Source organism: Orbicella franksi, chromosome 5, assembly GCF_964199315.1.
Source record: "Orbicella franksi chromosome 5, jaOrbFran1.1, whole genome shotgun sequence".
NCBI classification, from domain to species: Eukaryota; Metazoa; Cnidaria; class Anthozoa; order Scleractinia; family Merulinidae; genus Orbicella; species Orbicella franksi.
Window position 1 is genome coordinate 26,383,264 of NC_138149.1, and position 24,043 is coordinate 26,407,306.

The following is a 24,043-nucleotide window of genomic DNA, read 5'->3' on the forward strand; positions in this document are numbered from 1 at the left end:
TGCTTGCGGTTAGCATTTATTTACTGCTGTTTCCTTGGGGTTAGCATTTTAAGTCTTCTTGCGTTAAATTAAGGCAGTGTTACCGGACCCTTCCTCAAGTTAGGGGATGCACGTGCACGTGCATATGAAAAAAAAAAAAGGCCAATAAAATCTTATTCTCTCTCTGAAAGAGATCATTCCAGGACAACCGTCCGTATAAAAAAAAGCAACAAATGGTCACTAGTGGACCAGCAATTTTGCCCTTACCTATGAAGGGACAGCGGTTCCGGAACGTCTTTTTCTCTCACCGACTCGTAATTTGCGTCGTCACGAAACGCTCCTGAGCGTTGCGTTATGGCCTCAATTTCGATTCTCTTTCTTTTGTAACGCAACACACTAAAATTCGCAGTTGAACTATATGGGAACAAGGATCTCAGGAAGGACGTCCATGCCCCCACGTTCACTTTTTTTTATATTAAATTAACTATTTCTTAAATTATCTCCACTTCAGTGGTTCAGTCCCCATCCACCTTGGTCCCCAGCCCCCAACTAAAATGTTAATTAAATATTATTTGCATCTCAGCAGTTTACAAAGACAGTTAGAAAACTTTATTCAGAAGATGCATCTGAGGCCGGATAATCAACTTAGCAATTTACGTTGTCCGGAGGGAAAAAAACTGCACATCACTGATTCCTGAGTAGCTACTTGACAGTCGTTACGTACCAGTACAAAACTAATTCCACCACACAGGTGCCACAATTATTACTGACACAAAACTAGAGTAACCATCTTTCACACATTATTTAATACTCTTTTTACTGTATTTTGAGTCACAGATCAGAATCTGTGGCCAGTAGATTTACTGGAAGCCACTACACATAATAGCAACTTGTGCTCAATGTGCAGTTCCAGAAAAAAATCCATACTCCCCCACAGAAGGGATAGGAATTTCCTGGGGGTGGGTTCTGTAAGACCAAAAAAAAATTAAAGAAATATATGAAGCTTAATTGGAATTTCCTGTGGGGTGGGCAAGGGGGGGGGGGGGGGTCTTATAAAAAATCCCTTCTGCAAGGGATATTTTTGGAACTACACAAATACAGCCGAACCTCTGAAATTTTGTCCCAATAAGGTCTAAATTCTCGTGAACGACCACCTCCCATGAGCGACCACCTAGACTTGATATTTTGGGTGGTCACCTATGGAAGGTTCAACTGTAGTTTCAAGCAGCCACCTAACAAATTATGTCTGGGACTTAAGCAGTAAGTTCAAAGCTCACTCTAAAGATACAAGATAACAATAGCATAAACATCTCTTTATTATGGACAGTATTTTGCTCCACAACACAGTGATCAAGTCAGATACTTTTCCTGTCCTTTCACTAATTCAATTGTTTTCTCTTAGCTTTCTTGTCAGCTACAACATGCAACAGTAACAGTTTAAGCCAAGGTGATAAATACAATGGAAGGCAATAAAAAATCAGACTTAACAGCAGCAAGTTGACACTTTTTAGATACAACTTGATGATTGTTAACTTGTTAGGCAGAAACTTCTGCAGTTTCTGCAATCTTCAGAGAAAATGTTACCGAGTTTAAATGCTCATTCTAACAAATTGAAAGCAGAGGTTTCTGCCAAAACAGGTTTAAAAATATTTAACTGATATGTTGTACCTAAAAATCACTTCAAAGATGATAGAAAGCCAGATAGATATCAGTTTAATATTATTAACAAGGTTGACTACCAGCAGTTGAATTTATCACAAAGACAAACCAAAACCAGCAAAGTGACTTTGATCCCTTAATACTGAAAGCCCATGCCTCCTCTCAATAGTACACTTCTGTGGCACAAAGGGTCAGTATTAGAGAGTCAATAGTACTTTTTTCTGTTTCCTTAAGTCTTAATAGTTTTCTCGCAGAAAACTATCGACCTACAGATTGAGTCACAAGTATTTCAGATGTGAGCCCCTCACTTCTTCTTCTACTAGTCAGCATAAGGTAGGGTGAGTGTTTTGAGATCAGGAATAGTTTGAAAGTAAAGAGATCCATGCTGTTATTCTCAGATGTGCCTTGATCTGAGGGACCCTCATATTTCACTGCCAGATAAACACCTCCAAATTCAGTGTTTCCAGTAATACTCAGCCCCTCCACTTGGTGGGTATATGTTGACATGATTCAAAATTAAGACCTTTAAAATAAGTTCTCATTGGTCTCTTGTATTTGTTCTCTGAAAGGTGTTGCGAGGCAGACACCCAATTCACATCTTATCGAAAGCATTGCTGACCGTATAACATGTACTTTCATTTCAAGGTGAATGTGAAACTTCAAAAATAATGATAACGCTTATGTCATAACCATCATACAAGCATACATACACTAAAGATAACTATGATTTTGCTTGTTTTTGGACTCTAAAGAACAAACGTGAGGCCCAAAACACTTCAAAATGAATTAAGTTTGTAAGTTAAGAAATTCTACTGACACAGTTGCAAGGTTATCAAAAGCTGACCTCGTGATTCCACAATGTTCCTAGTCAATGGAACAAATTTATTAGGCACAGTCTGTGGCAAAATGAAGCTTAGTTCAATGCTCATACTCTCTCCACGTAGTTTGATGGCAGCATTCCATACTGCCCTGTTCTCTCCACTCGCCCTTCCATCCACCCATCGTCAATCACCGTCACTTCACTGATAAGGTCATCTTCCACAAAGCTGACCTCATCATCATCAGCAGCACTGTAATCGTATAACGCACGATATTTCTGTAGGTAGGAAAACATTACATAGCATTAGGCAATGGCCCTTATTCTAATTTTAGCAATGCAACGGATCTCATGTTACACTTCTTATGACAATTTTTGCAGTTTTTTTATTATTATTATTTTGTTGTTGTTGTTGTTGTTGTTGTTGCAATATCTTACATTACATTACATACAAAAATTACCTACTACTTACAACGTCAATGTAACTTACAATTTATCGATACTAACAAAACTTACAATACTAACATTATTTACAATTTTTAATATCTTACATTACAATTTGTTAATATCTTTCATGTTAGCTACAATAGGAGGCTTTCTCACATATTAATTTGTGACTTAGATTTATGTTTCTCAATTTTAATTTTGTTTGTCAGCATCGCTAAGAAAGCATCGAAATAAAACTCTTCTTCTTTTCTTGAGGCAGTATATAAATAATTTTTGGCTATAATAATGCAGAGGTTTAAGCCAAGATGACGAGTGAAGTTATCTGTCACGCCATATATTGTTTCATTTTTATCGAGAGTGATCGTATCCCCGTTTTTGGAGCTCCACCAATTAGTAAAGAACGATTTTTGCAGTGTAATGCAAATTAGTCATGCAGTTTGCCACAGAAATACATGCAAAATTCACAGAAAATTGTCTCATTTAAGGAACATGGATTTCATCACTATGTTAAGTTTGAAATATAATTAACTTTGATTGTTAATTCCACATCCATTTATCTTTGTATAAGAGTTCCTACATATTTCTAAAGCTAAGAATATTTTCTACTACATCTGTCAATCATCAGGCTAGCTTATAATGCAATGTATTTTTCCTACCTCACTCAAGTCATGACTCCCACATGTTCGTCAGGGTACAAAGAAAATAGTTATAGATACAGTTACTGTAACTATAATCATGATTCAGTGTTGGAAATTAGCGCTCGCACGCTTGCCAATGCAAGTGTTAAAAGTGTCAGGCAAGTGCAAATTATCGATTGCTCACCCGTTTGGCAAGTATGATTTTCATGTTTGGAATTATTAAAGCTAAATTTTTATTTTCCATTTTTCTTAAAATCTCTTTTATCTTTCGAGATTGCCAACTTGGTGTTTCATAAATAGACAAAACGAAATACTACTTTCTCGCAGTGACAATTTACATAACGGAGGCGCCTTTTATGAGGACCAGAACAAAAAAGCTCAACACCAAATGGCAAGCTGGGCACCCATGATTACAAGATACTGAAAAAAAACAGACGGTTTATTGTGAATCATTGCTGAGATTTTTTTTGGAGGGGTGGCAGATTGTTCTGGGAGAGTGAAAATTACACTGGGCAAGTGGATTTTGAGAGTCACTCACCTAAATGGTGAGTGCTGTCAAAATTTAGTTTCCAACACTGTGATTTATCCAATAGATAGAGTTATCTATTGGATGCAAACTTTTGAACAACTGGGCACAGTTGCAATAGCCCTGAAAGCACTAGTACATGATTCTAATAACTATTAGTGTGATAGCGAGTACATCCAAGCAATTATGAAATGTTTCTTTCACTAACCGGCCCACTTGTCACTGGTGCGGCAGTTGGCATACTTGGCGCTGGTGGTTCTGGTTCACGTGGAGGTTGGCGAACTTGCTCAGTTGCCATGGGATGTTCCTGAGACAAACGCCGCTGATTTTGGATTTGTTTCACTTCTAACAAATGCCGCAAAGAAAGAAAACAAATCAGTAATGTGTATAAATACATGTTTCCACAGTAAATTTCACCACACTGGGACAATAGGAAGCTTTTGGGACACAGAGCTAGATGGCAAGTTAAAGTAAAATGTTCTCTTTGAAAAAAGAAATGGGAGCTTTCCAATCCATTGTTGGAGGTGAAGCACAGCTGAATTCAGGGCTGTCATTAAGTTTTGAGCACCCATTGGTTTTCACACCCATAACAAACTTGTTAGTGAAATTCCCAGGTGAATTTTATCAACAGGCAAGTTCATCTGTAACAACAAGGGTTTATCAAGGATACTCAGTCCTAACAGGTGTCATGGGTTACGGCCCTTAATGACAGTCCTGTGAATCAAGAACAACCACTTTGCTTTCCTAAGTTGTTTCTTCTCAAGATGTAATCAATCCCTACCAGCCTCTGAACGTTGCTGAATACCAAGGCGACTTTGCCCTGATGAGTGTTGGGTATAGGCCACTTGACTGGCTATTTTACTACTCTGCTGGGCTCTCTTTGTCTCTGGATCATCAGCAACTGCTGTGTAATGTCCCTTCTGTGCTTCAAAGTCTTTGTGATATTGAATCTAGATCACAGGGAGAAAGACATTGAGTCATAAATATCTCATCAATAACATCTGGGGTTGACCTTTCTTCAGTTTTATGATTGAAATTGTATAATATAAAATATTGAGCTATTTAGCAATTTAATGTTAATAAAGGTGAATTATTACAGATGTTTCATTAAAGTTTTCAGCAGAAGGGTAACTGGTTTTAACAGGCAGGCAAAACTATTTTAATGATACTTTGAGAGGTCAAACCAGGCGGGCAAAATCATCCTCACAACCAGTCAATCTGCCCAGTCTCCAGCCCTTAATTTAACGAAACCCTTGTTGTTAACTGTCTCATGTAGCAAATTTCTGGAGCTGTAATTTGCACATTCCCACAGGTCTACCACTCAAAATGTCAGCTTCACAAAATTGCAATGGCAGTTAATTTACCTTTGTCAACTTTAAGTTGATAAAGAGCTAAGTGTTTCACTTCCCTACCAATGCAGCACAAATATTTAAGAAACTCTCAACTTTGCTCATTATATAATACAGCTGAATATCTTTCCAAGGCAGTTTTATTTATAAAAGGAAAAAACAAGCTTATAAGTTCAAATGCCCAGCCATATTACTGCTGAATACAATATTATAGTACAATAGATTGTTTTCACATGACGTCATCACTTTCTAAAATCCAAAACAAAAGAGCCAGCAAAGTTTTTGTCCTCATCAGGCACAAGGGGCGGTATATTTATATCTGTTTACAACTTTACAGCTCAATAACGTGCTTCGTTTGGAATTCAGAGCATTTTGAATTTCAGAGTTATGGAGGTGCGTGACACAAGGCTATGATCAAGTTTGTCGAAAACTATATACTTATCCCATGATTTTTGAGCCTTTTTAGAAGTTAAAGCATTAGGAAAAGTGCTTACGTAAATGCTTGTTTGATCATTACTGATAATCAGTCGCCTAGATAGCCAAAGTAAGTTCCAGATGTTTACACTATTTTCGGGCCACCATATTGGTGTACCACGGAGGTACACCAACATGGCGTTTTCACACTGGGCTCTGTAAATATCGGCGAAACATTTCGACAAATAACTGAACTTTGGGGAAATGCACAGGCCTAAAACTTGGAGAAGTGGCTTATTTAGTTATCTTCTTTAACATCATAGTTTCATAGCTTTTTCCACCGGATGGTTTTCGATTTATTTTTTTATTGCTTGACAGTGAAAACGATCTATACTTTGGCAATAAACATTTGCAGGTCATGCTCAAACTGTGAGGCTGCAAAATTGACAAATGCAGTTGTTAGACTATCAACCAAAAAAAAACCACTCACATTGCTCTGTTTCTTTGTATTTTGTGCCAGTCGTAAATTCTCCGGAGTATCAGCAACTGTTGTAAATTTTGTGGTGGGATAATGCCTGAAAGAAACAGTTTTTGTGATTAGTAATAAGCAAAGAAATAAAGTTGAAGACTTCTGGTGGTTTTACAGCGTAAACATTGCCCCAAGACTTATAAGGTTGACATAAGAGCATCATACCCTACACAACTGTTAACATTTCAGATTAATACTCATTTAAAGGCAGACGTTAACAATAAGTTTCTGTGGGCTTATCAGCCTACAATATGCCAAGTGTTTAAAACTTTGTGCTTAACCAAAGCTTTCGTCTTGCAGGGCGGATGCATGTTTCACAATCTTCAAGCTAAAAAGAAAAAAAATCAAAATTCGGGAGATCCCCAAAGTTACCTTGAAGACCTCAAAAAATTGTTAAAAGTGGAACTCCACCGATTAAACCACAGAAATGTGACAAACATCAAAAAATGTTTCCCTGCAAATGCTCAAAATTGGCCAGAATAAGTGTGAAAAATGTACTTTGCGTGCTTTCTCTCATATCCGGAGGATTTGATATCCCATATGGGAGGCAGGGAGAGTCATTCTGTATTTCGGAGACTCCCAAATAATCTGGGAGAGTTGGCATAGATGTAGTAGGAGCATTTTTCTTCTTAGTTAAGTATTTTGAGTTCGAAACCATATAATACAACTGATTATTTAACTGCTCAGCTAATGAGTGTATGGTCTTCACATTTAATAATGCCTCATTTTTTTTTCTTTGGTAGTTGTATAGGAAGTTGGGGTAAAATAATGTTAACTTTAAGAATTTTGTGATATAAAAAGATCAAGTTGCCAAGTTTTTTCTTATTTTTCAAGTTTCTTCCTGTGTTTACTTGCCAATGAACTGAAAATTCTTGGGAATTAAAAGGTTAAATAATATGATGACCTTATAACATTTCTCCATGTAAACAAGCCTTTTAAGACCTCAAATTTTCAACATGTGCGACAACCCATGTACGCGTAAAATATTCTTATTCATGGGGATTTGAGTGGAAAATAACTGGATTCAAACGATAACGTTTCACATTGAAGCCTTAAATTTCAATGAGCTATTATTACTAAAGATTGTAATCTCTACATTATGTAAACAAAGACATGTTGAATATTCTTTACTCAAGATCAATAAAAACTACAGCTGTACTATTATTTATTCATTAAATCAGCTGATGAAACCATTACTTATTTATTTAGTATTCGTACTAGACGCTACAACACATTTACTATGCGAGATGAGGAAATTCCTTCAATGCTCACTCCGAGGTCGACAAGGAGATTTCTGTAATAGCCATCTTTCCTCACATCGGTCTTTCATGTTCTTCACCGCAAGTTTATCTTCGACAATCTCATAATGGCTTGCAATAAAATTTAGAGAGCGTTAACTAAATTACAGCTTGTCAATTTGTAGGTGCAGTACTTATTCGCTATTCGATCCGCAAAAAAATCACCTTTCACCTCAAAATAAATGCAAAGGAATGACAAGAAACCATAGGGTGTGACGATTGAGCGATGCTGTGTGTACAATACAAGTATTGTGTAAATATGTGTTCTTCTGATGCACGATCGCAAAACAGTGGCTTAGCTACAATTTTCACAGCTGTGCACGAAAGAAGCTTTCAGCAACGCGAAATAAAAGGAAAATTATTGGTATTCAGCGCGTGACTACCTAATTAGGTTTCGCTGATCCAAAATCACACGAACTCGTAAAGATATTCATTCACGTTCGATACTGGACTGCGGAAACCTTAACGAACAAGACACGAGCTATCTAATTAGCCAAAAGGGTAATCAATGCGGCAATGCTATCAAGGTTACGCTTTATTAATCGTTGGACAGCGACGCGGTGAAAATGGCTACTTCTACGTAGGGATCTACAAAAGCAAAATGGTCGATTCTACGATATTGTTGTAAGCGAGACTGGAAAACAGAATCCAACACGGATACACGCAAGATTAGCTTCGTGCACACACAGGGAGTCTTAACGGTTATTCCTATGCAAATGTCAAATGCATACATAATAACATTTAAGATGACACCACTCTGCAAGAGTTCCAAAGAACTACAAAGTTACAACTCACGCTTGACAGTAGGGATTTTTATCGTATCCTTTGTAGTTCTTCATCGTTAAAGTCATCTTGCAAATCTCGCAGGTGAAACAGGTCTTGTGCCAGTACTGAAATATCACAACACAGGAACAGAATATCAGAAAGGAAACGAATCAACGCCATGAAAACCAAAAATTTATGCTGGCTAGCTGAGTTAAACGAGGCCTACTCCCAACATGGGACATGACACTTCACCTTGTCAAGGCAGTTGAGCTTTTCCATCGGATAGACAGTCTTGGTACATCGAGCACACCGCGGGTTCATCTTGGAAGATTCTAAAATCAGCACAAAACAGTTCTCGACTATCCAAACTGGCGCAGAACGCCGTACTACAGCGTGAAATCCAAAAATAGCTTTCAGCTGACCGTGCTTTTAGCTTTTTTACCAAATCTGGTAATGTTCTGGGAGGAGCACACCCACAAACCTTTGCAAAACTGACCGTATATCCGGGATGTTCAACCCTCATCCGAGTGGTTTCCTTTCGATTCAAAATGGCGGAGGAAGTCGAAGATTGGGGAACAAACAGTCAGGTTAGAAAGAGTGGAAATAGTTTGTTCATTCCTCCACAGGCATTTACAAAAGTTGCAGAACTGTCCATTATTTCAGATGTCTCAACGAACTCTCTCGTGACGAGAGCTTTATGGTTTAGATATGAGCTTCATACATGTAAACAAGCGCAAATGAATGTTGTGAACATTCCTTGTTATTTGATATTTCTTTCTTCCTCCCTCTTCAACACTCCCAGATATCGTTCTTTATTGAATTCTTTGCATTCATTTGATGTAGTGTCTGAGTGTGATGATTTTATTGCACGTTCATTGCATTTTATAAGTTACATAAATCAGCATAAATTATTGAACTCAAGGAGATAAAATTTATGACCTGCTATAGGGGCTGAGATGCCAACCTAAAAAATCAAAAATATCTGGGAGATCTCAACCTCAAAAACGGTTGTTGATAGTAGAGCTCTGCCGATCTAGCCACAAAATGCATCAAATATCCAAAATTTACCCCTGAAATTGCCAAAAATCAGCCAAGATTTCCTTCGTATCCAAGAGATTTCATCTGTATGTGGGAGACTTCCATATAGTCTGGCAGAGTTGGAGATGTAAGAAATCATTATAGAAAGGGTCAGGTGATCTCCATAAGGAAATGACTACATACTGTGGATCAAGAGTTCAAGGTTAAAGGCTGGAGGGGATTGATCCTTGTGTTTTAGCGCTCTACAGACTACATCTAGGCCTAATTATTGCTCTGGTTAGCCTAAATATCACTCAGGTTAGCCTGAAGAGAGCTCCATTTGGGTTGATCGAATGATACAGTACTACCTACAGTAGTCAGCTCTATATGTGTTGGATGACCGGCAATTATTTCCAACCTTGGGGTCTGAGATTCTTATACTACTTCTACCTTGTAGCATCTGATTTTTTTTTTTATGTGGCTAAATGTAATGTAGGCAAAGTTTGAGTTGAGCCAATGCTGGCCAGTGGTCTCTCTGTGGGGTCTCATATGGGGTTTTACAGGGCTTACGTTGCTGCTTGCCAGCTCTGTAAGAACATGCAGTTTGTCTTGAGTACCATTTGTGCTTGAAATGTGCTTTTGCTCCCTCATCTCCCTCCCTTTTGCTGATGACGGTAAATATATGGTAAGTTTCTCTACTGACTCTGTCAGTGTGATGGTGCCTGGTGGTTACCACTGTCAAGGTTGCCATGGATACCTGTATGCTTTGCTCAAGGCTCATAGCTTACCCAGCTCAAACATCCCTAAGGCACCTTTCCCAAGCTCATCAGTTGGCGATGAGTTAAATTTTCATTCTGAAAGTGCTGCCATCTCTGTGGATTTTCCTTGTGTTAAGGCTCGTGAACATTTAATAATCTGGTGAGTCTCTTGGTATACATACACAGGACACTCATTCTTGTTATTATTCTTTCAGCTTGTTACTGTGATTCCAGGTGGTAATGATCAACTTTATGAAGAAGCAGGTAAAAAAAACTGCTTGTTTTTACTGTTATTTTAAGGTTACAATATTGAAAGCTAATAACTTGAAACTGTAATCAATGGTATTTGTATTCTTTCTCTTAGGTGACTCAACGGATGTTAAGTCAGAACCTGCAAGTCCTGATGAGGATTCTTCCAGAGCACATTTTGGTAAACAAGCAAGCTATAATAATATTTAAAATTTTAAAAAAGGAGTGTAAAGGACTGGCTGACAAAAGAACAGTTGAAAGGAATCGTTTACAAAGCAAGTTGCAGAATGTGCCATTTACATACACTGGAGAGAGTAAAAGAAGTTGGAAGTCTTGGGGGGCTGAACACAAGCCTGGAAAGAATGGGAATATTGGCTCCACAGTAAAACAAAATATGGAGGTGCGGTGGCCTCATGGTTAGTGCGCTCATCTCCGGATCGAGCGGTCCGGGTTTGAGCCCTGGCTGGGGACATTGTTTTGTGTTCTTGGGCAAGACACTTTACTCTCACAGTGCCTCTCTCCACCCAGGTGTATAAATGGGTACCGGTGAACTTAATGCCGGGGGTAACCCTGCGATGGACTAGCATCCCATCCAGGGGGGAGTAGAAATACTCCTAGTTGCTTCATGCTGCAGAACCCGGGATAAGCTCTGGCCTGATGGGCCACTTGGCTCACATGTAGACTTTACCGCAGTAAAACAAAATGCCGAAACCACTGGCCATGAGATACACCCTAATTATGCAAGCATTTTGGAAACAGGCGTTAAAAAAAAAAGACCAAAACGCTTTTTCTAGAGTCATTATATTCACTCCTGGACATTAACTCTGTTAATGTAAAAGCACATTTCCCAAGGGCTTATGCATCACTGGTTTCCTCCCTAGGGGGCAATGAACAATGACGTCTTAGCTACATATTTGCATTCTGTGGCTCTTGCAGGGTACATTTCTCTGAAGAAGACCACAGAAAGTGGTCAAGAATTCAGTTTTAACATATTTTCAGATCAGTTTTAAACTCCTTTTTTAAGATTTTAATCATGGACACAGATTGCTCAAACAGTGTTATAATACAATTTTTTTCTTTGAAATGAACTGGTAGGAGAGACTCTTAATCAAAAGTTCTTCCTAACAAATATAATATTTTTGCTGTTACTAGTTTACACTTAGATTAACAGTTTTTGGTGTAGTATTTTAACAACCAGTTTTAGTTTGAAATTGAATTGAAGGAAACCTGGGAATATTATTACAAAGAGATGAATAAAAAGAGAAACAAATGAAGTAGTAGATGAATTTGAAAAACCCCAGTCACCTCAGACTTACAAACTTGGCAGACCTCCTAAGGTCATATGTCCTGTAGAGTTCACAGGGACTAGAAGGATTTACTGATAATAATAATGCTTAGTATCCTTTTGTTTGTATCAATTGATAAAATGATTTTCATGTTTTTTCTCTAGATTCACAAGATGAGGAAACTGATGTGTTTGTTGCCAAAGAACAGAGACGTTTTGCGCACAGTGCAGCTGAGCAAAAGAGGAGGGATGCTATAAGGGTCAGTTGTTCTTGTGTTTTATGACTGTCATGACGCGGTCTGTGTGTCGTCATACAAGTGTGGTCAACATGTAGGATGTTAAAGTATTTGTTTATGATCATTTACAGTTTACCAACTGTAGGATTTCACCGCATTGAGATTTGAAATATTGGCATCATGGTAAATGTTTTGCCATCAGCAGTTTTGACTTTGCATTATGCAGTTGCCAACATGAAAAACTGAGCCTGAAACTTCTGTATTTTATCTTAATGACACTTTTTTACTTCATTGCATTCTACCGTTCGTGACATTTTTTAAGAAAACTGTTTTTTACTGTTAGAATCATATTTATGCTAATTTTTGTATTTTTCACTCATACTTGAAAATGACCTCGGACAGGTCAAAACATCACAACTTTTTATCATTAACTACGATATCAACTGAAAGATACATGTAAATTACTAAGTAATTAAGAAACAGATTTCTGATTAAGTAACATTGCCAATGCACAAGGAACTCATTTATTCATTTGTTTATTTGTCATATTTAGAAGGGGTATGATGATCTGCAGACAATCGTACCAACTTGCCACCAGCCAAACACAGCAACAGCTATGCAAAAGCTAAGTAAGGCCATCATCCTTCAGAAATGTAAGTAAGACAAGACCCAACAATTATTATAAGTTGTGAGACCACAGACACAGTGAAGCTTGAATAGCATCACGTCAACTTATTTCAAGCCGCAGAAGGTGGATCATGCAACTACCGTAAAGACATACTTAACTGATGGTACATGTTCAACCTGTCACAGGTGTTGCAGTACTGTCTTAGGTTTTACTACTGGTCAGAGATGTTAATTTAGGCAAGAGAGTTAATCCCTTATAAAAGCCTTCTTCCCAATGTAATTCTTCTTTAGTTAATTTTAGATCACTCCCGGTTTTGGAAATTCCCAGAGTGTCTAGAAATAGCCAATCCTGTGTTGCAGATTTTTCTCACATGGACATCCTGAGTGGCTTTCTAAATACATTATTGTTATCTTCCATGTTAACATCCATGTTGTACATGTGGTAACATTATCCACGGAAGATCTCTGTAGCATGTCTATCTGTTATGTTTATTGTATGCTGTGTTTCCCTTTCAGCCATTGAGTACATCATATTCCTACATCAGCAGAGGAAGAAACAAGAAGAGGAGTTAGAGGCACTCAGAAAAGAAGTGATGGCTCTAAAAATCATGAAGACGTAAGACTGTCTTTGTCTTTGATTTCTTGTAGCAATTGTAGCACATTTCCTATAATGTAGGCTATTTTTAAGACTGAAATTCATGTTACATCAAGGGAAAGTTTGCCATAAGTTCTTTCCTGTTTTCTTGACAGTGCCTAAATTGATAGCCCATTTCTGAGTTGACTTAAGCTTCTCTATCAAAACAAGGCCTGGTGCACTACCATTCATCTGAAAATGAGTTTAATTTGCATGTGAATTAACCTCATTTTCATATGAAAGGAGGGCACCAAGACTTGGTTTGAGAAAGAAGCTTTTAAAGACAATTCAGAAATGGCATATTATATTAACTGACACTGCCGGATGTAAAGTTAAATAAAATGTAATGTGCAATTTTTGTTGCTGTTGTTACAAAGAAAGTACTGAAAATTTAAACTACCTAGCTATTTTTCATGAAGTTGAAGGTGATATTAACTGCCATAGTGAGTTTGCAATGCTCACATTTCAAGCAATTGTCCTTTGTCAAAGCAAAGTCAAACAGTAGCTGGTCCCTTACTACACTGTAGCTGATCCCTTCCAATAGCTGATCCTTGTTACTGTAGGAAGCTGCATGTAGCTTACAGTCACGTAGTCCTGTTTCCTCTTAAATCTCAGATTTGTGAAACAAGACTCTTTGGAGAATATTGGCATTCTCAAGAGAACCAAACAAAATAGCAATCATTAAAATATTAAATATTGGTGGATCTATTAAGTCAATGGGGCATTTTTCTTTATTCTCAGGAATTATGAGCAAATAGCCAAAGCACATCAGAATCAGGTACAAATTATGTTTTTGTTTAATATTCTGTCCGGCTTCATGGTACTGGTTTGACACTGATCACACTTATTAAGCAACCTGTTCTCTACTTTCCAAACTACAATGAATGCATTCTTGTGATTTAAGATCAAAAAGCAGCATTCGTGGAGTGATTTATTTGTTTAATAGGTGGGGGAACAAAAACCACCATCTGGTCATCGTCATGTACAGTAATGATTACAGTTAATGTTTTTGTTAAACTTTTGTAAAACTTTCTCTTTGGTAGTTTATTAGTTGTATTTCTCCTCAAAACAAAAACATACTTTAGAACTGTAAAGGTTTTATTCGGATTGGAAATGACACAACCTTTTGTACTAAAGAAAAATACATTGTATTGTAAAACTCCAAGCCTTAGTTCTTAATGGATTAGTAAGTAGTTTTCCTGATTAATTACCGTCCAATGTTGTTGTTGTTGTTGTTGTTTACAGCCAGCACAAGGGCAGAAGCAAGTACCAGATCAGGCCAAATTTAGTGTGGTAAGTAGTGACAGCCACTATCATGTTTTTACATGGCAGGGTCCTACTGGTAGATCCCCCAAGCTAGCTGTTAATGCTACAGTGTGATTTTGCTGGGCAGGCTGAGTTTCCTGTATATTGGTAGAACAACGCATATAGCTGTGATGACCTTAGTAATATGGATGAATTTGGAATAGATATCAAATTCTTTGAAGGCTTATTGTCTATTTTCCTGTCTCAGTTCCGTCAGATCATGGAGACCCAGTTCATATCATTCAATGCATCAGTCAATGTCACCAATTTTGAAGCCCTGTCAGCTTGCATATTCAGCTGGCTTGAAGAATACTGCAAACCTCAGGTAAGTGGTCTTTAATATCTATGTGGGCTTTACTACATTGTATCATACAGTCCTGGAATGTGCACAGCATTCACTAGGTAAAAGTATTGTCCTGTGCAGAAAAGATACAATCATTGCTATATGGTACATGTAAACGGTGGTTACTTGGGAAATTTTAATACATGTACTTTTAAGAAGTGCCAGAATAAAAAATCATTAAAAGATATAAGTACCTTCCCAAGCTTGGTTTTCCTCTGTAGGTTGTCCTTCATGGAATTTAAAAATGCCTACATATGTTCCTAATACTACACATTTAATTCAGCACTGCACTTGTAAGAGGCAAGTTGCTTCAGACACACAGCTGGGAGCCATGCCAAACCAAACCACGCAGCATGATCTCTATTAACGAAACAACATAACTGTCTTACAACGGTACTTAAAAAGTGGCTAGAGAATAAATTCACTGAAACTTAATAGACTCTTAAAATACTTCACAGGTGGGTGGGACATGTCAGGCTATGGCAGATGACGAAACAAAAACTGAACCTTGCACAAGCCACATGACCTGAAACCCTCCATACACTTGTACTCAGACTCACAGCCGTTTGTGAGAAAAACGTTGTCCACTTCATTCATTCCTCAACTAGTGGAAAACCACACTACTGTTATAGTTTCACATGTATATAGTCTCCTGATTACTTATTTGCTTTTTTTTTTCTCCTTTTATTATCCTAGTATCTGCAAGAGATAGTGATTAACGCTCTCAAAAGTCTGAACAGCCAGGGGTTACTGCAGCAGCAATAAGTTTAAAAGTATTTGACAGCTTCCCAAAGGAGGAATCCAGGTATTGGGAACACCAGTCTGTAGTGGCATTATATTTTGGCATTTATATCTATATTGGAGCTGACATCTTGACTGAGCTTCTTTACTGTATACATACAGGCGTAATGTAGAAGATAGACTTGCCCATAAGCTACATGGGAAGGACAGTCTTAAAGGAATGCAGTTTATCTAAGTATATTTTTTTGCAGATAGAAGGCTACCATTTTTTTTCAACCAATCATAGTAGTTAGGGAAGGCAAAGAACAACCTAAACAGTTAACTAGAAATTGCCAAGTTTTTCCAGGTTCTTGAGTATACCACACTGTAAATATTTTATCTGTGTACATGTAAATAACACTGTGATCATTATATAACAAGAGAATAAAGGATTATGTTAGAAATATCAATAACGAGTATGATAGATATGTTGAAGTCAGGGGGGGATCTGGTGTTTTCAGTATTGTTGCCTCACAGTATTGTTCACACTCTACCCCTGCCTCTCAAAAAAAAAAAAAAAAAAAAAAAGATGACAGATAGCTCAAAATCCATTCCCATTGTAGTGCCTGTGAACAAAGAAGTATTCAATTAATGCACAGTTCATAGGCCTGGCCCCAGTGGATTGTGCATTCTGTCGCTAACTTGCTCGATGGACAAGTGAAGTTCCTTGCCTAATGACAAAAGTATGGCGAAGATTTTCGGCCTAGCACATCATAGTCAGAGCTCTCCCAAAGTGGAGCCCCATAATGTGGTTTCATTGTACCCCGATGTTGTGGTAAAGATGTAGCCAGCTGACTAGCATGGAAAAGAGAGGCAAGATAAGTGTGTTATGGGTAGCTTTACAAATCTAGCCTCCTATGCAGATGTTTCAGTAATAATTTTATGGAATTTTTTTGCAATCTTTGAAGATTGCATCAAGAGCCAAAGAAAATCTTTGTAGGTAATGTAAGCATATTTCTGAAATTATTAGTATAGGTAATCATACGGTTTCTAGTTCAATTTGGAATTAATTTGCTCGAGTGAGCTTTTTGATAAACTCACAAGTGCAAATTATTTCCAAATTGAACAAGAAAAACCGTGATTACTTATTAATAATATAAACATGAAGAAATTTGCGTGGAGGAAGTGTTGGAATATCTTTCTTGAAGCCATTTTTTTTCATTCAAGAAAACTTTTTTCAAAGTTTCTGCACAAAATTTTCATCATCATTTTACGTGATATCATTGGCTTAGAAAATTTCCTATTGTCTTTCAGACAATCATAATCCAGAATTACGATGTGTAATTTGCACTGGTGTTACATGTACACTTGAACTGCACTGCTCTCAGCCAATCAGAATTGAGCAATTTTTTCATGTATATTATTATTTCAGGAATTACAATTGTTACGCATTTTTCTTCCACACTGTTTTATTTTTTATTCAACTGACAAGTAACTGTCAATAAAATATTTTTCCTTGTAGTTCACACTGACATGCAGCCACACTAATGACCATGACTGATTCATTAAAAAAATACCTGGCCAAAACATTATTTCCCTTTGTAAAGTATAATATTGTAAAAATATTTCCTCTTTACACTGTTATCAATAATACAAGTACAGCATAACCATTATATTAATTACTACTTACATTGTCTGAATAATTTACAGTAAATAATATTACGTGACCAAATTTCAAAAGTCGAGTTGAAGTAGACCAATAAACAGTTGACCTGCAATTTTCTTTGCCAACTCATTGGCCCCATTACATGCATGCCTGCAGTCATTGCATATTATTCCTAGTAAATTCTCCTAATTGCCTTCAAATTACACCAACAAATTCAAGATTTCTGGATTAACTTAGAGCCAAGTTCGCGCAATTTTTAGAATAAAAGACAATGCATAGAAGAAATGAATTCAATTGGCCTTCTGTCGTTTCCTGAGGGAACAGCCAGTGCCATTGCTTTCTTCCACAGTCTTCTTTATAAACTTGGCAACAAGTCTAGGGGGTCGCATCTGATAGTCCTCATGTAGTTCAGGTGCCAGTTCAACCTGGTCACCTTTCAAACGATCCAAAAGAGTGACACACAGAACAGCTGCGGGTACCCCTGCACGGTTACACATTGCTGCAAAGCACACACTTTCCATTTCTATGTTTCGAACGCCTGCGTCATAGACCTTCTGAAGGAACTTGAGCTTGTCATCTAGTGTGTAGTCACAAAAAGCTCCATCCAGCCTTCCTTGACCTAAAAGATGGTACCAGTCGTGAAAAAGAAAACTTGTCTGGTAAAAATCATTCATCAATACTATTAAGAGAGAAGTTTACCCCAAAAAAGAAACAACTTACAACAAATTTGATTCATCAGTATTGATGGCAAAATACTGCATATGATTTGCCATGATCAAGAAATTTATTACTGAACAGATGAAATTAAGTAAGAAATTAAAATATATTTCACACATCAATCCTGAGAAATGGAAGAACTACTTTCAACTGATTTGGCCATTTAACTTCAAAAGATGGCAAAAATACTCTGGAATCCATTGATTAGATGTAATAATTAACTAAGATAGATACAAAAAGATCTCAGAATATCATTTTTTTTCATTGAATTGTCGCACACTTAACTGGTATGTTACTTAAAACCGTCCTGCAAAATTCACTCAGGAGAAATAGGCTTAAAGTTGCAATAATTATTATAAAACATCATTTTACCCTCATAAAAGTCATGTGTACACATTGTGTTTCCAGTCGCTGTAAGTATTTCACCACTGCAATCTAACAACTGTTTTTGAAGCTGCTCATCAAGGGTTGTTGGAAACCTCACCACTTTACCTAAAATCACCTGAAATGGGAAACCAGATAATAACAATCATAATGATCATAATCATAGTTGTAGTTGTAGTCATAATAATAATAATAATAATAATAATAATAATAATAATAATAATAATAATAATAATAATAATAATAATAATAATAATAATAACAACAACAATGACTTTATTGGATAACACAATTACCGGTTAAACCAGTAGATACAAAATAAAATATTAATATGTAATATACTGTTTATAGTAACTGTCATGAAGTCACTCAAAGTTGTCATAACAACCTGTAGAATTCTGTAAAAGTAAGTTACATAGTTGAAGATCTTAGTTAAGATTTTGTAGAATCCTACTCTATAGGCTAGACTGTATTCCTACAGAATCTTGTTAAGTACTACAGTTTATCCTTCTTATCTATACAAAGATCCTTAACTTGAAGTACCTGTTCACTAAATGGCTCCAAGAGAGCATTAACAGCAGTTCTTGTGATCACGACTGTTCCAGGTTCCAAACCTTTGAGATTAAAAGTTTCTGTCAGTAACATCCAAAATTTAACTTACAGATATATAACAAGGTAATTTCAAAATTCTCAGTTGAAATGAATTTATATACCTAAGCCTCCTGATGTGCCGATACGGAAGAATTTAACACCTTGTGCTTCAGCATAGTGCAGCAATTTGAGAATTTCATGCAAAATAACCATCAGGGAAGGAGTTCCAATGCCATGCTGTTTGGATCAAAAGTACATAAAGTAAACAATACCATGGACGACAAATTCTTCCTTAATTTTGGCGCAAAATTTCAGTGTTAATTTATAATTTAACGTGCAAAATTACAAATTGCCCTGGCAACGTTTGGCGCGAAATTTCTTGCTACAAACATGTTAAAAACCCACAATCGTAGGTATAATTTGTCACCTATGATATTAAACTTCTAAAGGTAATCAATATTATTGGTAATACTCAAGAGATTAAGGAACGAACTGTGTTGTTCCAGAGAGTATCCATTACCCCCTCATGCCCTCAGAAATGCAGTTTTAATATTTTCATGGGACAGGTAATTATTATAATCAGAGCTTTCTGCCAAGACAACTTGAAAAGTAGTAACAACACATTATGGAAGTGAGTGTTTCATACAATCACTTGCAAGCATATCTTCACCATCTACCAAAATTCACAACATGACTTGCTTACAGTTTGCTTGATACAAATGTAGCTCAGAAATGCTGTATGCAGTAATGCACCAGTATCGAAGAGGTCACAACTTTAAGTCTCATTAAGTCAACATACATACATACATACATACACACACACACACACACACACACACACACACACACACACACACATACATACATACATACATACATAAACTTTATTCATGCTCGAATTTCAGAGTAACTTGACAAGCTAATATTTCCGAGAACAAAATATTTGATAACGAAAAATTAAAATAGAAATTGCTACTTACATATTTACAATTGACTTATATTAACTAATTATAAAATTGTCATTGTTAGATAATCAGCTTATGTAGTTCTATTTATTCTGTCACCTTTCAGGCATAGTCGTAATGCAGAGTGTTTGACAATTAGTATGCATTGTCCCGCAAGCCCAAATATATGCAGAGACGCTTCTGGAACTTTCTAAGATTTACATAAGTGTAAAAAACTTGTAAGTTTAGCGCAGCATTTTTATTCATTATTAGTGTGTGTGTTCAAGCAATAAAACTTTTGCCAACCAGAGTAGTTAACAGTCATTTACATATTTCATGAATTGGTTTTACTGATGTGCTTTTTGAAGTCTGAGAAGTTACATAACCTTATAAAATTGGGTAGAGAATTCCATTCTTTTGTTGCCAGATAAGTAAAGGAGTGGAAACCAAAAGTTGTAGTTTTAGGTTTGGGCATTTCCAGTATATAGTTTCCACGCATGTTGTATGAAGTAGAACGGAACGAGAACATGTTTCTCATATAGGCCGGATAGCTAGTGAAAAAATAGACTTTTGTACAAAATAGTAAGGAATTTACAGATGCGTTGATCATGAAGTTGGAGACAGTTGACCCTGTCTAGCAGCACATTATAAGGCGATTCAAAATTGCTTAGAATGAATCTCAGAATCCTTTCAAGTAAGGTGAATTTTTTTTTTTTAGGCTTTATTTTAAGTTGTGTAAATATCTGTGATGGTCTTTCAATATTACTCACATTTACAGCCAAGACAGGTCCAACTTTGTACAGCACATAGCGATCAGACTTTGACATGTTACAAGGCTCCTTGTCAACCTTCACATGGTCCTTGAGTTCATTTTGTATAAACTTAGCAAAGAGCTTTATGCGGCCAGTGCTTCCTCCCATGCAAACAAACTATAGGGAACAAAATGATGGTTAGTCAGCAAGCATGCAGTGATTCATCAACAACCAGCAAAGTTTGTACATGTATCTAAATGATTTCATGTGACTAAATGATTTCAGTCTGTCAATTTATTTAATAATTTCCTTGACTTCATTAGCAATGGGGGAAGGGGGGCTGAGTGACCAAAACAATCCTCTTAAAAGATTAAACTAACTAAAGATGTTACAAAAGAAAATAACTACCAGCACACTGGCAATATGTAAATGCTGCAAGTTGCAAATATTACAAAACCGCTATTTATTAATTAAATAATTAAATACCATTTAAAAGTAATATGATATTGCTTCCAGTGTTGCGATCAGTGATAGACATTCTCTAAAACTCTTTGTAATCCAATTTGTTCCTTTTTCTTTACTGAATTTTCGGTGGCCTCTGTCCACCTACATCAGAGTATGTACTTGCAATATCAAAGTTCGTTATTGCTTGTCAGTGTCAATATAACATAATTTGCAACTGAGCTAAGGTCCATACTCTCTCCTTATATAAATATGATCACACTCTGGAAGAGAATAATATCCTTGGAGTAAAACACCAATAAAATGTGAGATGTCACATTTTTTTCTGTCTTCATAGTCATAAATACAACAAAGGAAAACAGAAATTTAAAACTTATTCTTTTTGTATATACCACAACTTGCAGAAACATTTATAAGTACTTATAAAACTGAATATTATCAAATGAATATTCTACTCTTTAGTTCAAAAGCTTAGTAACAGTTCATTTTTGTCTGCCGTGATCATAATTATGGCAACCAACAAACCTTGAAAACAAAAACAAAAAACAGGCAAACAAAATGGGTCACATCTACCAATCACAACTCAGAGATGTGTCCTTTTGAGCCCACTGAAGTAAACTTGTGCTCCCTGTGAGGTCCACTAGAATGATGACAGCAAAGTATGAAACTGTCACTTGAGTGGAGTTTGTATGTAATTGAAAGATGCGGTAACTAAGAAACTCACCTTGACATCACCAAACAAGTTTCTGAGTTTTTGATGATCACCGGCCTTTATTCCAATGTGAAAGAGCATGTCATCATCAAGCAACTTCAAATGAGGGTTACTCACAAACTGTGAATCTAGTGATGGGTCCATTTCCTGCAATGAATCACAGGATCCCAAGATAATAGTAATTAGCACGAAGTCTGTAAGGTAAAGGTTAAGTCTGCATACAATGAACCAAGTGACCCATCAGGCAGGAGCTTATCCCAGTTTCTGTAACTGTAGCATGAAGCAACTAGGAGTAGTGTATTTCTACTCCTCCCTGAATGGGATGCTAGTCCATTGCAGTGTTACCCCCAGCATTAAATTCACCGGTACACATTTGTACACGCGGGTGGAGAGAGGCACTGTGAGAGTAAAGTGTCCAAAGTACTTCAGTTGTGTTCTTGGGCAAGACCCTTTACTTTGACTAAGACTTGCAGTACCTCTTTCTACCCTATGAGCTAAAAAAGGCTAGAGGCAAACCTGGCAATAGACAAGCATAGCATCCAGTGAGGAGTTCAAATGTTCCTAGTCACTTTATTCTATTGGATACCAGAAATAAGTTCCTGCTTCCAGACAAAGAGCCACCAGGTTTTACTATGTTACCTTAGTTTACATTACATAACTCTGATTTTTGAACAAAAATAATACAATGCATGCTGTAGCGCCAACTGGATGGTACATGTGCATGTATGTTTGTCCTCTGCAGGTTTTAATACTCACAGCACTAATCATGTCAAACTGACCTGACACATCACTGGCACATATATTTCTGGGCAAAGAAAACCCAATGTGATAATAACTCCTTACCAAGGAACATAACACATTGGTGCAGGCCAGACTTGAAACCTGGACCCTTGATCACGCACTTATCCACAGTACTAAGCATAACCAAGGTTTTACATTTTGGCTGTGTTTTGATACACTTATTTCTATGAGAACGTCTAATTTTGGAGCTGAGGCTGAACGTTCTTACCTTTTTTTGCAATTTGACACTGAAAACGTTCTTAAGATGTTCTTACATTTACATGGTATACAAGGTCAACTACCTTGATAATACATTGTACTTTAGACTTTGTATCACCTGATGACTTTGATGGTGTGGAAGTTATTTTGCAACAGTTATAAATAAGAACTGCTGATCATTACCAACAGAGATGTGTGTCATGCAATGAGAAAACCAATGTTAATGTTATACAAAACATGCCCTTACTGATATTTGGGTCAATTTTACATTTATTGTTACCTGTATTTTATGCTTGTCATTTACATACAGATTAGCAAAATAAAAACGTTCTTAATCGACTCTCAGCCTGAGGAATGTTCTTAATTAATACGTTCTTAAAATTTTGGTTAATCTCAGCCTCGACGTTCTTATAAAAAAAGGTCCTTACATAAAAAAAAAGGGTGTACTGTAGTTGCGGCTACTACCAGCCTGGTTAGAAGCCCCAAATTTCTGTTTCCAGAGTCTATTTTACTGCTTACCACAATGTCGCTTACTGTCCACTTGGGGGCACTTGGGGGCACTTGGCAACGGTACGGTAAGTACAGCTGATTTTCAACACAAGCACACCCACAACACACCCCTTTTTTCCTTCACTCTGGTATACATAATATTATGTGACTTGGCAACCATATGAATAAGTTAGTTATTTAATGATGTTCTAAATATCTTGCACATTGTCCCTGCAGGCGATCAGTACACTGCACGTGTCGAAAGAACACCGAGGTCAAAGTTTAAAGTGTTTATGTCTGTCTTTCACGCCACCAGAACGTCCAAATTACAAAATCTCGGATGAAAATCACAAGCCTAAAACCTGATCTTTATCGAATAATCCTACAAAGCGAATGTCTTCATACTATAGGACCTCAGTGTAGTTTTTCTGTTTAGTTTGTGAAGACGGAAACAAACTACTCACGTAGCTTCCTGATGTTATTTAACGTGAGAACTTAGTGGCGAAAGGTATGATTTAGCTTTATACGAATGCAATCCTTACCCTTCCTAGCTTCTCCAACAACCTGTTAATCTTCCCTGCAACAATCTTAGTCCGCAATCACTTTCGATAATTGTTGCTCGTTTGCAATTTCTTAATACACTACGAAATTAGTTGTGAAAGCCGACAACAATAGAAGTAAGTTTATGTAACTACATCCAGTTAGCATTTTTTTATAAAGAACGTTTGTAAG

The 24,043-nt window shown here is 36.8% G+C and overlaps 3 protein-coding genes across 3 annotated transcripts; 1 reads left to right on the top strand and 2 right to left on the bottom strand.

Annotated features, from left to right (window-relative positions):
* Positions 1-1,020: 1,020 nt before the first annotated feature.
* On the bottom strand, positions 1,021-8,840 carry LOC145487661 (LIM and SH3 domain protein 1-like). Its single transcript, XM_081466479.1, has 6 exons — positions 8,674-8,840; positions 8,452-8,546; positions 6,320-6,404; positions 4,848-5,016; positions 4,275-4,411; positions 1,021-2,734 (listed from the first exon to the last, which is right to left on the bottom strand). Exons 1-6 carry the CDS (start codon positions 8,740-8,742, stop codon positions 2,564-2,566), a joined length of 726 nt encoding a protein of 241 aa, XP_081322605.1. The 5' UTR covers positions 8,743-8,840; the 3' UTR covers positions 1,021-2,563.
* A 4-nt stretch (positions 8,841-8,844) lies between these two features.
* LOC145487662 (max-like protein X) lies at positions 8,845-16,062 on the top strand. Its single transcript, XM_081466480.1, has 10 exons — positions 8,845-9,008; positions 10,412-10,460; positions 10,561-10,626; positions 11,896-11,990; positions 12,520-12,619; positions 13,110-13,209; positions 13,969-14,005; positions 14,473-14,520; positions 14,741-14,857; positions 15,572-16,062. Exons 1-10 carry the CDS (start codon positions 8,970-8,972, stop codon positions 15,638-15,640), a joined length of 720 nt encoding a protein of 239 aa, XP_081322606.1. The 5' UTR covers positions 8,845-8,969; the 3' UTR covers positions 15,641-16,062.
* A 1,111-nt stretch (positions 16,063-17,173) lies between these two features.
* Positions 17,174-24,014, bottom strand: LOC145487658 (uridine phosphorylase 2-like). The gene is made up of 7 exons (XM_081466475.1): positions 23,854-24,014; positions 21,836-21,970; positions 20,668-20,826; positions 19,076-19,190; positions 18,906-18,976; positions 18,351-18,480; positions 17,174-17,880 (listed from the first exon to the last, which is right to left on the bottom strand). The coding sequence occupies exons 2-7, from the start codon at positions 21,965-21,967 to the stop codon at positions 17,552-17,554; spliced, it is 936 nt and encodes a 311-aa protein (XP_081322601.1). The 5' UTR covers positions 21,968-21,970; positions 23,854-24,014; the 3' UTR covers positions 17,174-17,551.
* Between the last annotated feature and the right edge of the window lie 29 nt (positions 24,015-24,043).

What these genes read in the sequence shown, in the direction of transcription:
- LOC145487658 (XM_081466475.1), bottom strand. Translation starts at nt 21,967, where the DNA reads ATGGACCCATCACTAGATTCACAGTTTGTGAGTAACCCTCATTTGAAG. An exon ending in TGGAGCCATTTAGTGAACAG is followed by an intron (nt 18,481 to 18,905) that starts GTACTTCAAGTT and finishes TTCCCATTTCAG; the next exon opens with GTGATTTTAGGTAAAGTGGT. An exon ending in TACACATGACTTTTATGAGG is followed by an intron (nt 17,881 to 18,350) that starts GTAAAATGATGT and finishes ACCATCTTTTAG; the next exon opens with GTCAAGGAAGGCTGGATGGA.
- LOC145487662 (XM_081466480.1), top strand. Translation starts at nt 8,970, where the DNA reads ATGGCGGAGGAAGTCGAAGATTGGGGAACAAACAGTCAG. An exon ending in GGCCATCATCCTTCAGAAAT is followed by an intron (nt 12,620 to 13,109) that starts GTAAGTAAGACA and finishes TTTCCCTTTCAG; the next exon opens with CCATTGAGTACATCATATTC. An exon ending in CCAAAGCACATCAGAATCAG is followed by an intron (nt 14,006 to 14,472) that starts GTACAAATTATG and finishes TGTTGTTTACAG; the next exon opens with CCAGCACAAGGGCAGAAGCA.
- LOC145487661 (XM_081466479.1), bottom strand. Translation starts at nt 8,742, where the DNA reads ATGAACCCGCGGTGTGCTCGATGTACCAAGACTGTCTATCCGATGGAA. An exon ending in AAAAATCCCTACTGTCAAGC is followed by an intron (nt 6,405 to 8,451) that starts GTGAGTTGTAAC and finishes TGTTTCTTTCAG; the next exon opens with GCATTATCCCACCACAAAAT. An exon ending in TCAGCAACGTTCAGAGGCTG is followed by an intron (nt 4,412 to 4,847) that starts GTAGGGATTGAT and finishes GGCATTTGTTAG; the next exon opens with AAGTGAAACAAATCCAAAAT.